At 41.2% G+C, this 13,553-nt stretch overlaps 1 protein-coding gene across 1 annotated transcript in view; it reads left to right on the forward strand.

Moving 5' to 3' along the window:
* ptc (protein patched) overlaps positions 1-13,083 on the forward strand; it is a 118,179-nt gene extending 105,096 nt beyond the window's left edge. The window contains exons 15-19 of the mRNA XM_067130854.1: positions 704-891; positions 1,952-2,326; positions 4,848-5,437; positions 5,608-5,841; positions 12,022-13,083. Of these exons, the coding sequence (XP_066986955.1) occupies positions 704-891; positions 1,952-2,326; positions 4,848-5,437; positions 5,608-5,840 (1,386 nt within the window). The 3' untranslated portion in view covers position 5,841; positions 12,022-13,083. The remainder of the gene's footprint in view (positions 1-703; positions 892-1,951; positions 2,327-4,847; positions 5,438-5,607; positions 5,842-12,021) is intronic.
* Positions 13,084-13,553: the final 470 nt, after the last annotated feature.

Consider the following 13,553-nt stretch of genomic DNA (forward strand, 5'->3'; position numbering starts at 1 on the left):
CACAATACATTGAGAGCCAAAATGTCTCCTTTAGGCACACCAGTCTCTCTCCCATTCGTTGTACGTCCATTACGCAGTACATAAAATAATTAATTATATTTTTTTCATCGCCGTTGGAATTTTAATGTCATTCATTACGCTCATTAAACATAACACATTAATAAATCAGCCAAAGGGCTTGGGAACCAAGAGAACAATAATTCTTTTCATTCTTCGTTTTTAAATAGCAGCACTTGAGATTTACCAAATGTGAGCCATTCATTACCTTAAAAAAAGTGAACATTTTGATTTAATTCTTTTTGCTGTCGTTTTTTGTTCCACTCTCACATTAGTGAACGTAAAGAAGCTCCTTCATTGCAGACGTACGAATGAAGGGCTATTTCAGTACGTTTATATTTGGAGCCGTTATTTTTTGTTCCATTCTTGTTTAAATGAACGTAAAGCAGCCCCTTCACGGCAGACACATGTAGGAATGAATGACTATTTCAGTCTGTTTACATCTGGAGCATAAAAACGAAACGTCATCATGTGAAGAACCCAGTACATCTCGAGATCTCAAAGAACCTCCTCGAAGGAGCACATAAGCACCTGCCCTCCGCTTCCCATCAGCTGACTGACACCGTCATATCATCCTCACAGTGCTCCTCCTCCTCCTCCTCCTCCTTTCTCACCTCATTAACACTCTCATCATATGTCTTTGCAGATCCCCAAGAGCCCCCCTCTGGTGTATACGCAGCTGCCCTTCTACCTCCACCAGCTGAGCGACACCGCGACCATCACCACCATGATCGGGGAAGTCAGGGCCATTTGCAAGCGATTCGAAGACAGGGGGCTGCCCAATTTCCCCACGGGGGTGCCGTTCACCTTCTGGGAGCAGTACATCAAGCTGAGGTACGGTAGAAGGGTCCTAATGTAGAAGGAGAGGCGTCTCTCCTTTCGTGGGCAATAGCTGTCAGCGTGGTCTTGAGAAATGTGTTTAGTTTTGAATGAAATGGAAGTGGCAATGTTGTTAGGCGAGAATGTTGGGGTTGGTTGGATGTGGGCATGTACATGCGCTAGCATGCGTCACACATACGTGCGCATTAGTATTGGTTATGTGAGGAAAACTAGATGGGAAAATGGTAAAATAGTCATTGTTTAATTTAAGATATTAAAGTTTGATGTTTTACATATACCTTATATTTTATGTGGTATTTCTAAGTATTAGCTCCGCACGGACTGTATGGAACGGTTCCTTGAATACGAGAGACATTAGGGAGTCACATGTTCAAGAAAGGGATTGGCTAAGGAAACCTATTATAAAAGGAACCATACTAACCTAACGTATAACCTAACCTAACCTAGTACGCCGTGTTACTTAGCCGGGGGGCAGACCCCCCGGTGAAGGAAACTCCACTTTTTACCAGAAGTTTCCCTATAACACTACGCATGCGCAATAGCAAAAATATAATCATTTTCAAAGGTTAATTACTGGTTAATTACAGTCGAGCGACAAAAAAATTACGGTAAATTCTTGATAAGCAACGAAAATACTATAGAAAATGTCAATTTCCAAGATAATACCCGACGCGGAGCTAATACTTAGTTCTACCTTTTATATATGTATGTTAATTACTGGTTAATTACAGTCGAGCGACAAAAAAATAACGGTAAATTCTTGGTAAGCAACGAAAATACTACAGATAATGTCAATTTTCAAGATAATACCTGACGCGGAGCTAATACTTAGTTCTACCTTTTATATATGTATGTATATATGGATGTATATATATATATATATATATATATATATATATATATATATATATATATATATATATATATATATATATATATAGAGAGAGAGAGAGAGAGAGAGAGAGAGAGAGAGAGAGAGAGAGAGAGAGAGAGAGAGAGAGAAAGAGAGTAGCCAATCAAAATCTTGACCAAACGTCCTCTTCTCCCATTCCAGGTTCTACTTAGTCCTAGCCATTCTCGCCGTCCTGACGGCCGTCTTTCTGGTTCTCGCCGTCGTCCTGATGAACCTGTGGGCGGCCGCCCTTGTCGTTCTCCTGCTGGCGACCCTGGTCTTCCAGCTCTTCGGTCTCTTCGGCATCTTGGGCGTGAAGCTGTCGGCCGTGCCGGCAGTCCTGCTCATCGTCAGCGTGGGCGTCGGGGTGGAGTTCTGCGTCCACGTGACGGTGGGCTTCCTGACGGCGGTGGGCGGGCGGGAGCGGAGGGTGGTGCTGGCCCTTCAGCATATGGCCACCCCGGTCCTCCACGGCGCCGCCTCCACGCTGCTGGCCTCCCTCATGCTGCTCTTCTCCGAGTTCGAGTTCATTAGGAAGTGAGTAGGGATGCCGAGTGCTCTCTCTCTCTCTCTCTCTCTCTCTCTCTCTCTCTCTCTCTCTCTCTCTCTCTCTCTCTCTCTCTCTATATATATATATATATATATATATATATATATATATATATATATATATATATATATATATATATATATATATATATATATATATATATTCGTTACTGAAATATTTTTATCTTCAATATTTTTAGTAATACACTATTATTATTATTTTTATTATTATTATTATTATTATTATTATTATTATTATTATTATTATTATTATTATTATTATTATTATGATTATTGTTATTATTACTATTAATGAGCCAAAACTGTCGTGAATTCTGCAGTTAAATTCATGCCTTAAAATCGATTTCCAGTTCATACATATATATATATATATATATATATATATATATATATATATATATATATATATATATATATATATATATATATATATATATATATATATATATATATATATATACATACATATATGATAGAAGACCGCAGTGGAAATGAAAACTTGACGCTTGTAAAACGGCCTCGAAGTCTCATAAATAAGTCTTCCTCTCATAAATTACTCCTCCAAGTTGACAACGCTGAATTATGAATCGATTTTTGCTTCAGACATTATAAGCTTTATCGTGAGTGTCCGTCAACGGTCTTTTTTTTTTATTTTTTCGTTCTTGTGTTGTGCTTAAGGAAGCGTGTTTTTTTTTTCTTCCTTTTTCTTCACTGGAAGTGGATGAAGTTTTTTCCAAAAAGTTTTCTTATTCCTTCGTTGTATTATTCTCCTCTTCTTCTTCTTCTTCTTCTTTTCTTCCATATTATATTACTTTTCTTTTTCTTCTTCCATATTATATTTCTTTTTCTTTTTTTTCCTCCATATTAGATTACTTCTTCTTCAATATGATATTCATTTTTCTTCTTTTTTTCTACTTCTTCTTCTTCTTCCATGTTATGTTCCTTTTTCTTCTTCTTCTTACGTTATTTTTTATATTTAATATTTCCCCGTAAATTATTTTCAATCTTCTTCTGTGTTATTATTTCCCAGTTCTGCTTATTTTTCTTCTTCTCGTGTGTTTTTCTTCTTATTCTTCTTGTTCTTCATTATTTCCCCAATTAATTATTTCCAGCCCTCTTTCTCTTCCTTTTTCTTCTTCTTCTTCTTCTTTTTCCTAGAGTATCTAAAGCTTGACATCGACTTTATAAAAAAAGAGAACTATATAAATGAGGAGAGAGAGAGAGAGAGAGAGAGAGAGAGAGAGAGAGAGAGAGAGAATGATTTCCCTGAAAATTCCCTAATTACCCGTTAAAAAAATACCTGTTCAAACTCATTGACTTCATCATCAAGCCCTTTTCCCAGAGAGAGAGAGAGAGAGAGAGAGAGAGAGAGTGAGAGAGACGCATGCATGTGCTCTACACCTGCTTTTGGCAGACTGATCGTCACCACCTGTGCTAGGGAAGGCCCCCACCTCCTCTTCTTACAAGTACACACGCACTCTTATTTAACCATCATTCTCAAGAGGCTGAATGTGATAAGGGATCACTCATGCTCTGAGACCCTTTGAGACAGAAACTAAATAGATAGATGAGGCAGAAACACGTAAAGGGTATAGATAGGGAGAAGGGGGGGAGGGGAGGGTGGGGATGGGGAGGGGAAGGGGATACCCAGTGCCCTGGCGTGGCATCTCAGTGACGTAGAGATGTGTGTATACGTGTTAGCAGGGACCACCCAGGTCGTGGATTTTGTTTACTCTCCGAGTCTCGTTTTCCACGAGGCGTTTGTTGATGTAGAAGGGCCTCTTCTTCTCTTCTCTTCTCTTCTCTTCCCCTCTCTCTCTCTCTCTCTCTCTCTCTCTCTCTCTCTCTCTCTCTCTCTCTCTCAGGAGAAAGAGCATGATGATATTGTCTATGAGTTTAAACAGGTATTTTTTTTCAAAGGTTATTAGGGAATATTCAGGGACATAATTCTCTCTCTCTCTCTCTCTCTCTCTCTCTCTCTCTCTCTCTCTCTCTCTCTCTCTAGTTAGCACAGCGGCATACATACGAGATGGGAATACTATTTTAGGAGTAAAGGACTTAAAAAAAAGCAGAAAAACTTATTTATCAATAAAAGCTTACTTAATCTACTGATTACATTATTCCCTTACTTAAAATGTTATATTATTCCCTTATTACTCCCTTACTATATTAATCTATTATCATATTAATTCCTTATTATAGTTTTCCATTATCATATTAATTCCTTATTATATTAATTCCTTATTGGTTATTAATCCCTTATTATATCAATCCCTTATTGATTATTAATCCCAATTGATTATTAATCCATCCTTATTATATTAATCCTTAATACATTAATCCCTTATTTCTCCCTTGTTAAATTAATCCCGTACTGAATATTAATCCCCTTTTATATTAATCCCACATTGAGTCACTGAGTCTTTCCTTCAACAACTAATTTAACAAAGCACTTTCACTCATGCCCTTGTACTGCTGCCTTCTACAGGTACTTCTTCTACGTGTTACTCGCCCTCACCGTCCTGGGCGTGCTGGACGGCCTGATCTTCCTCCCAGTCCTCCTGTCCTTGGTGGGACCTCCCGCCGAAGTCGTCCCCAGGAACCACCTGGACAGACTACCGACGCCCTCCCCTCCGCCCTCCCCGCAAGCCTCGCAGTCGCACTCCCACCACAGCCACTCCTCCAGGAGAAGCCACCACGGCAGCAGCATGCGAGGCTGCTCCGGCAGGAGTAGCAGTTCGAGGAGGTCGAGTGGCTGCGCAGTCGGAGGCGCAGTAGGAGGCGCTGGAGGAGGAGGAGGAGGAGGAGGATGTGGCTCCTCCTCTTCCATGTACCCGCGACTCCACGGCTCCAACCTCTCCCTCACGACCATCACGGAGGAGCCCCCTTCGTCCACGAGGTCGTCGCAGTCGCTCAGGTCGTCGCACGAGATCGTCGTCGAGCCTCAGGTCGTCGTGGAGACGACGACGACGACGCCCTCCGCGGGCGGCAACGGCGACACGCACTTGGACCACCACGTGACGACTAAAGTCACTGCCACCGCCAAAGTCAAGGTGGAGCTTCACACGCAGTTGCCTGGTGAGTGTCGAGTCACTCATTCAATAATAATAATAATAATAATAATAATAATATTATTATTATTATTATTATTAGTATTATTATTATTATTATTATTACTGACCAATTAATCTTCGAAACTTCTCTGCTTAACTCAAACTGACATTAACCCGACGACCTCCCTTCTTCAGGAGCAGTAGAGCCGACCTACCGCACGAGTAGCAGCAGCAGCAGCAGTAGCGGTGGCACCAGAAGGAGCAGCAGACGAAGTAGCAATGGCAGTAACTGCAGTAACGGTGCCGGGGGCGTAGGAAACAGTCCCTGCAACTCCTCTTCCTCCTCCTCCTCGTCCTCGTCCTCCTGCTACGGGACGGGGTCCTCCCCCAAGGGTTCTTCAGATGTGGAGGAGTGCTTCTCCAAGTGAGGTGAGTTTACACTCTTTTGCCTGGTTTATTTTACACTCCTACACACTTCTTTGCCTGGTTTCTACTACAAACTTGGCCTGGTTCTTGTCGCACCCTTCCCTGGTACCTTACAAAGTTTGCCTGGTTCCGTTTGCATTTTATTTTAATTTAAGCATATTATGTTTGCAACAGAACCCAACATAATGACATTCATACTTTATTTTGGAAAGTAAGTGAAAGAATCTACGGATCGCTAATTAACAGCAGATTTAAGGTACAAATAATTGCACTACACACACACACACACACACACACACACACACACACACACACACACACACACACACACACACACACACACACACATATATATATATATATATATATATATATATATATATATATATATATAATATATATATATATGAGTACCAAATCCCTTTCTCCGCCCACGTGATACCTGGGAAAGCAGGGCAATGACTACTGACGACTCCGCAGGTATAGTTATATACATCTACCCCAAGCCTCCATCTCTGGCTTTCACAAAAGAAATAAGAAAAAAATATTAAAAATATTGAAAAATATACAACCAGTCATCACATCAAACACGAAAGGCTTCGACCTAAAATCCCGGAAAATAAAAGTGGGAGTTGTTAAACAAAGAAAATGAGGTAAATGATGCTCTCTCTCTCTCTCTCTCTCTCTCTCTCTCTCTCTCTCTCTCTCTCTCTCTCTCTCTCTCTCTCTCTCTCATCTCTTTACGTCCGGGGCGGCACACGAGTCGTTCTCTCCACTTATGGAAGTGTCAAGGCTCGACTCTCTTTTCTTTTTTTGTGGGGAGAGGGGTGGGGGGGGGAAGGGGCGTCCAGCAGGGGCCATTTGTAAAACCCCAAAACGGGCGCAGTTCTCTCTCTCTCTCTTCATTTTCTGGCGTCTCGCTTGGCCCATTAAGTAGCCTTTTCCGATGAATTTATGGGCCGTTCGCGCGACGCGTCTGCATTTGCGAGGAGTCAGTGACTTTGTCGAAACACGAGACACTAAGCCGGGCTTTCTTATGTATTATATATATATATATATATATATATATATATATATATATATATATATATATGTTTGTAATTATATATGTACGAGTATATAAATCATTTTATATAAAATAATTTTTGTATATATATATGTGTATATAATCAATATGTAGAGTATATATAATTAATACATATGTGTATATATATACATATATATATATTCGTGTGTCTTCAGATTTCAGGGACAGTTCTCGTGTTACCTTAACAATAATTACAAAAATGTTCCCACCATATCCTAAAAAGGATACACCTCACTATCCTTAAAGAAAGGATACCAGAATACCAACCGACTGTTTAAAACTGGCGTCACAGACACACACGTCGTTACACAAAGGTGCCAGCTGGGGGGAAGGGGGGGGTTGGTGTTTGGGAGGAAGGGGAGGGGGAGGCGACGCTTGATTTTTATGGGTGTGTGTGTGCGTGATGCTACCAAAGTCCAATCCATTATTCATGTGCAATTTATGTTCCTTTTGGACAAATCCAATCTCTCTCTCTCTCTCTCTCTCTCTCTCTCTCTCTCTCTCTCTCTCTCTCTCTCTAAGAGCCACCAGAGAGACGGGTCGAGTGTCGCATGTGGCGCCTCGTTTTCTAAAGGTGCTGAGGAATTTTTTTATTTCTATTAAAAAATTTTTTTTTTTTTACTTTAATTTTTTATTTCTGAATTGTTTAAATTATTTATTTTTTACTTTTATTTTTTTAATTTTTATTTTTTATTTTTTTTATTTTTTACTTATTTATTTATATTCCTTATTAAGGGTGCGCGGCTGGGTTGGGTAGGGTCTCACATGTCGTCCCGTCACCTCCAAGCTTCGTCATTCTGTTCATGCTTCCGTTTTCCCCCCCATTCGCATAAAAGATATGGCTCTCTCTCTCTCTCTCTCTCTCTCTCTCTCTCTCTCTCTCTCTCTCTCTCTCTCTCTCTCTCTCTCGATGCGTTAACACGATATTTTCGTTCCGTCCTTAATCGAATAGTTTGGTTGTCGCTTTATTTGTCATATTTCATTTTGTTAATGACCCCAAAAATTTTGAATAAGTATAATAATCTAATCGCTGAATATAAAATCAATTCCCATAATTCTCGAAAAATGGACAGATGATAAAAATCCATTTAGATCTAGAATGTACTTCACTTCAATTTTTAAAAATTAATTTTATATTTACAAAACGAAAAATATTTTCAAAATTCATATTTCTATTATATTTGTACTATACGTCAAATTCTCAGGTTTGCCATTACATCAGCTAATTCGATTTTGGCGACGTGAAATACTTAAAAAAATAGAATAACTGCTGCACTTGCCTTGAGTTCACGCAGGTAAATATTAATAACTGACGATATTAATATTTACCTGTGTGAACTCAAGCCAAGTGTACCAATTACTTCATTTTTCTCAAGTATTTCACTTCGCTAAAATCGAATTAGTTGATGTCGTTGCAAACCTGAGAATTTGACGTACGGTACAAATATAGTATAGCCTAAATATGAAATTTGAAAACATTTTTCGTTTTATAAGTATAAAACTAATCTTTAAAAATTGAAATGAAGTATATTTTAGATCTAAATGGATTTTTATCATTTGTCCATTTTTCGAGAATTGCGGGAATCGATTTTATATCAGCGATTCCACAGAGTTGTCGTAAAGAAATTACTAAACTTGTTATAACTGTTCCTTCAGACAGTAACACTGCAAGAACAGGCTCAGGCCTCAGTCATGTGTAAATTAATTATCTCCAAAACTTACTAAAACTACTTTTTGTCATTTTTCCTAATTCCGAACGTCCGCTGGTATTGGAAACATGTGGTCGCGCCTGGAAGTGGCTGGAAGTGTCTTCTGGAAGTGGTTGGGAGGGGGAGGGGAGAGAGGAGGAAGAGGAGGAGGGAAAAGGGAGAGTTTGTGAGAGAAGCAGCACAATGGCGTTGCTAATTTCGCCTCAGAGCGCCTTTTATTGGCAGAAAGATTGTGTGAAGAATTCAATCACGGCGTCTTCTTTTGATCCCACCGGCCAACGACGTCTCTCTCTCTCTCTCTCTCTCTCTCTCTCTCTCTCTCTCTCTCTCTCTCTCTCTCTCCCCAGCTTGGGCCGACGGAAGACGCTGGAAATCATGATTCTGTTCCACACCACCACTTTCTCTCTCTCTCTCTCTCTCTCTCTCTCTCTCTCTCTCTCTCTCTCTCTCTCTCTCTCTCGTATTTGATTAATTACGATATTACAATTTTTTCAGTATATTCCCCAGAATTTCCAATGTACAGTACGTATCCACCATAACACAAAATTCTCTCTCTCTCTCTCTCTCTCTCTCCAAGCTGTTAGTGTTCGTTGTTCAAAAACTTCCATTTTATTCCACAAATTCTTTAGATAAAGTTTCTGTAAAAACGTCCCAATCAAGATTTTATTGATTTTACTGAATTCTCGTCACTTAGATTTTTTAAACTGGAGATTTAGTTTAATAAATTGTTACCTAGCAGTTAATTCATACATTCCAGTGACTCGGTCATTCAGTTATCACAGTAATTATTTATTCAGTCAGTGCTGTTTACGAGTGATTAGTAAATATGCAACGGGTAAATTGTTTGTGTTTATATTTTTTAGTAAAATATTAATATTAATAATTTGAAATAATGTCATGATGCAGTTTTTTCTATATTTATATCTATGTAGAGAAATGTTAATATTATTCATAACCTGAAACAATTTCATAATATGGTTTTTTGTATACATATATCTACGTGGCGAAATTTTAATATATTTTCAGTAATTTGAAATAATTTCCTAATGCAGTTTTCATATATTTAATATCTATGCGGCGAAATTTGAATATTATTAATCTGAGATAACTTCATAATATAGTTTTCATTCATATACATGTGTATATATATGTGTGTGTGTGTGTAATGAAATTTTAATATTACTAATCTGAAATAATTTTATAATATAGCTTTTAACAGTAATACTGTCTTATTTTTCTTTTCTAAAGAGCCACAAGACTTCCTCATTGTTGGCCTGTTTTCAGTCAAAGATCAGTTAGGATGGCAAGAACAGATTTTAACGGCAAAGGTTAAGGTGGCAACAGTTGGGTGTTAAGAAGTCGGCGTATGGGTTGAGAGAGAGAGAGAGAGAGAGAGAGAGAGAGAGAGAGAGAGAGAGAGAGAGAGAGAGAGAGAGAGAGAGAGAGAGAGGCCTATTTAGAAATGGAAATGTCTTTTGCCGACGGTTTCACGGAAGGCTTCATTCGGAACTGTGGATGGAAGCCAAGCTTCGAAGGAACACTACCTTCCCCCCCTCCCTTCCTTCTCGCCCTCCCTCGTGTGTGTGTGTGTGTGTGTGTGTGTGTGATATCAAAGCCATAATAAATCCGGGGAACCGAACATAGGCCGTCGTCCCTAAGAAATAAAGCAACCAAATAACCACAACAATTACGAGATGCAAATTGCGCGCGCAACAAAACATGAGCTATATAACGTCCCCGTCGAATTCCTTCTTCGTTATAAGTTCGCTTCAGGAACGGGGAGAGAGAGAGAGAGAGAGAGAGAGAGAGAGAGAGAGAGAGAGAGAGAGAGAGAGAGGGGTGGGGGTGCTAGAATGCGTCCCGCCGACCTCAGGGCTAGGCCCTAGCATGGGCGTGTGTGAGGGGTATGGCTTTTTTCGGGTGGGCGACGGACGGGTCCTGGGGCCGGGAGGAGGAGGAGGGAGGAAGGAGGTGGTAGGTTGATATAGCGGGGTCGGGAGTATTTACCTGGGCTGACGTTGATGTCTCAATCCACGGCGAGGTGTGTGGCATGGGGGTTGCTCGAAGGGCGTAAGCCTCCTGACCTCCCTCCTGGTCGGTCTCCTCCTCCGCCGTCCCGCTGTTGCTGCTGCTGCTGCCCTTGTTGTTGCTTCTTCTTCTTCTTCTTCTTCTTCTTCTTCTTCTTCTTCTTCTTCTTCTTTTGCTTCAGCGAAAAGTCGAAGAAAGGACAGGCCGCAGGCGGCACCGACAGCTGCAGGAAGCTGCAGCAGGGGAAGTCGCAAGCAGAGGTCCTATGAAGGAATCCTACGAAAGAATCCTATACGAAGATTCCTACGAAAGAAAGAGATCGTTGTTACAGTATTCCTGTGACGTCCCGAGGTGGAGTGGGTCTAGGGAAAGGGTGGGGGTGGGGGGGGGGAATGGAGAAAAGGAAAGGACGGTTGAGGTGTTGTTATGGAGAAGGGGAGGGGGAGGGTGAGGAAGGGCGCCGAGGAGTTACTCTCCGGGTGTAAAATAGGAGTCGCTGGCGAAGTCCAGTAATACTGAAGTCCTCGACACTTGTGGTTTTCTGTTATCTAAATGGGAGACACGCTGCGCCGCGACACGGAGGGCCGTAACCCGCACCCTCCACAAGCGGCAGCTTCGGGAGCCGCCCTGCGGACCTGCATAAGGACCATTGTCGTGTGGTGCCTCCTGCAGCCGACCTTAATGGCGCCCCGAGACGCAACCCCCTTGCCCGTTGGAGGGCCAAAAACCGCTCGTATCACGAGGCACTCGAAGGCTCTTGTCGTCCTCGGGTTAGGCATCATGTAGGAAGTGAGATTAGAGTCAGTTTCGTTTTGTGCTATGACTGAAAGGACTTTCTTTTCTCTCTCTCTCTCTCTCTCTCTCTCTCTCTCTCTCTCTCTCTCTCTCTCTCTCTCTCTCTCGCGTTTTTTTCTCATGTGGTTTATTTTCTCTTGTAGTTCCCAAAGTTTTTTCTTATTTGTTTCTTTCCTGTTTCCTTCTTACGTTTAGGAAGAGAGAGAGAGAGAGAGAGAGAGAGAGAGAGAGAGAGAGAGAGAGAGAGAGAGAGAGAGAGAGAGAGAGAGAGAGAGAGAAACTAATATGAGCTGTGCATGGAATTGTTGTACCATTCAGACCACACACTATCCCTTTCCTGCAACCTCAGTGAACAAAATATTCCACATTCTTTTTTTAAGAATGCCGATTACAAGAACAATATTAAAACCATTGCTGTGTTTTATAATTATAAGATGCTGAATCATATGTTTTTAATATCTTACAACACAGCCACTTTTATCACACGTTTTCCATTTTTATTTATTTTTTTTATTTCTAATTTTTTGGGGTAATTTTTCATGACCTCTTTCATTTCTCCGACAGGTGGTGCGTGAGTGATTGAGTGAGACCGCCTCGTCCGAAATGGTGCTACTGGACCTCTTCCTCCTTCAGAAGCCGAATGGAACGTCAGAGGATTTTCTGCTGTCCTCAGAAGGATTCCTGATGTCCTCAGGAGCATTTTTTCTGCTGACCTCAGGAGGATTTCTGCTGACCTCAGGAGGATTCCTGTGCCTCTGGAGGATTCCTGTTGTCCTCAGGAGGATTTCTGCTGACCTCAAGAGGATTCCTGCACCTCAGGAGGATTCCTGCTGTCCTCAGGAGGATTTCTGCTCCTTTGGAGGATTCCTGCTGTCCTCAGGAGGATTTCTCCTGTCCTCAAGAGGACTTCTGCTGTCCCCCGGTGACTCCTGACCAGCGCTGCCTCGTCCTCCTCCCTCCCTCCTTCATACCCCCACAGGGCAGGAGTGGTGTTGCTTGACCAACCCCACTGCATGACCCGTGTACTCTGGGCCAACCTCACACGGCAAGGGCCACGTTCTCTCTTGATGAACCTCAAGATTTAAACCCCGTATGGTTTAAAAGGAACCTTACAGGCGTGAAGGCGTATAAACCTCAAAACCAGGACCTCAGAACTGCGTCAATTATGCGAAAGATAAGGGGTCACTGAATGTGCCGAACCCCTCCTCAAAACCCCACCCCCATAACCCCTCCTCAAAACCCCCTCATGTCACCCCACCCATTTACAACTACCTCTGCAAATCAGCTTTTCGAATTCGAGCCCCCACGAGGACTTTTTCGGGACGGGGGCTTTAAAAGATAGTTTGTACAAAGATCTCTCTCTCTCTCTCTCTCTCTCTCTCTCTCTCTCTCTCTCTCTCTCTCTCTCTCTCTCTCTCTCTCTCTGCCCCCTTCCGAAGAGTCTGTAAAGGAATTCGAAACAATACTGTTTCATTTTTTACCTGATGCGTGGTGTCTCTGTGGCCGAGAGAGTTATCGTCATTATTGTAATGTCTCTGTTATTGTTATTGCCATTGTTTCCTTGTTCTTCCTTGTCTGACACGCAAAGGAAGTAAAAACAAAGAAAGAAAGAAAGAAAGAAAGAAAAATGTACAATGTAGAGAGACGAGATTTGATTTTTACCAGTATTATGTGAATGTAGAAATAACGGATTTGAATCGAGGATTTAAGTCTTCACGTGTTTTCCAATGAAAAGAAAGACTCTCTCTCTCTCTCTCTCTCTCTCTCTCTCTCTCTCTCTCTCTCGATTGAATATCAAGGCAAATATAAATAACAACTTATAAACCGTCATATATTTAATTTTTATTTATTAAAAAAAAAAAAAAGAATCTTGTCGTGACTTCTGATTTGCCTTGGAATATTTGATCTACAAATCATCGATTTTGAAAAGTGATTAAAAAAAATTTATTTTTTTGAATTTTTTTTTTATTTTACGAGTGACGTCACCAAAAGACATGCGACAGGTGAAGCGGTTCGGATGCACCTGTGTTAGCAGCTAATTGTGGTGTGACTTTTGAAAAGGTGATTAGAGACCCCGGGTAGTGATGCCTGATTAA

This window comes from Macrobrachium rosenbergii, chromosome 29, assembly GCF_040412425.1.
Source record: "Macrobrachium rosenbergii isolate ZJJX-2024 chromosome 29, ASM4041242v1, whole genome shotgun sequence".
NCBI lineage: Eukaryota > Metazoa > Arthropoda > Malacostraca > Decapoda > Palaemonidae > Macrobrachium > Macrobrachium rosenbergii.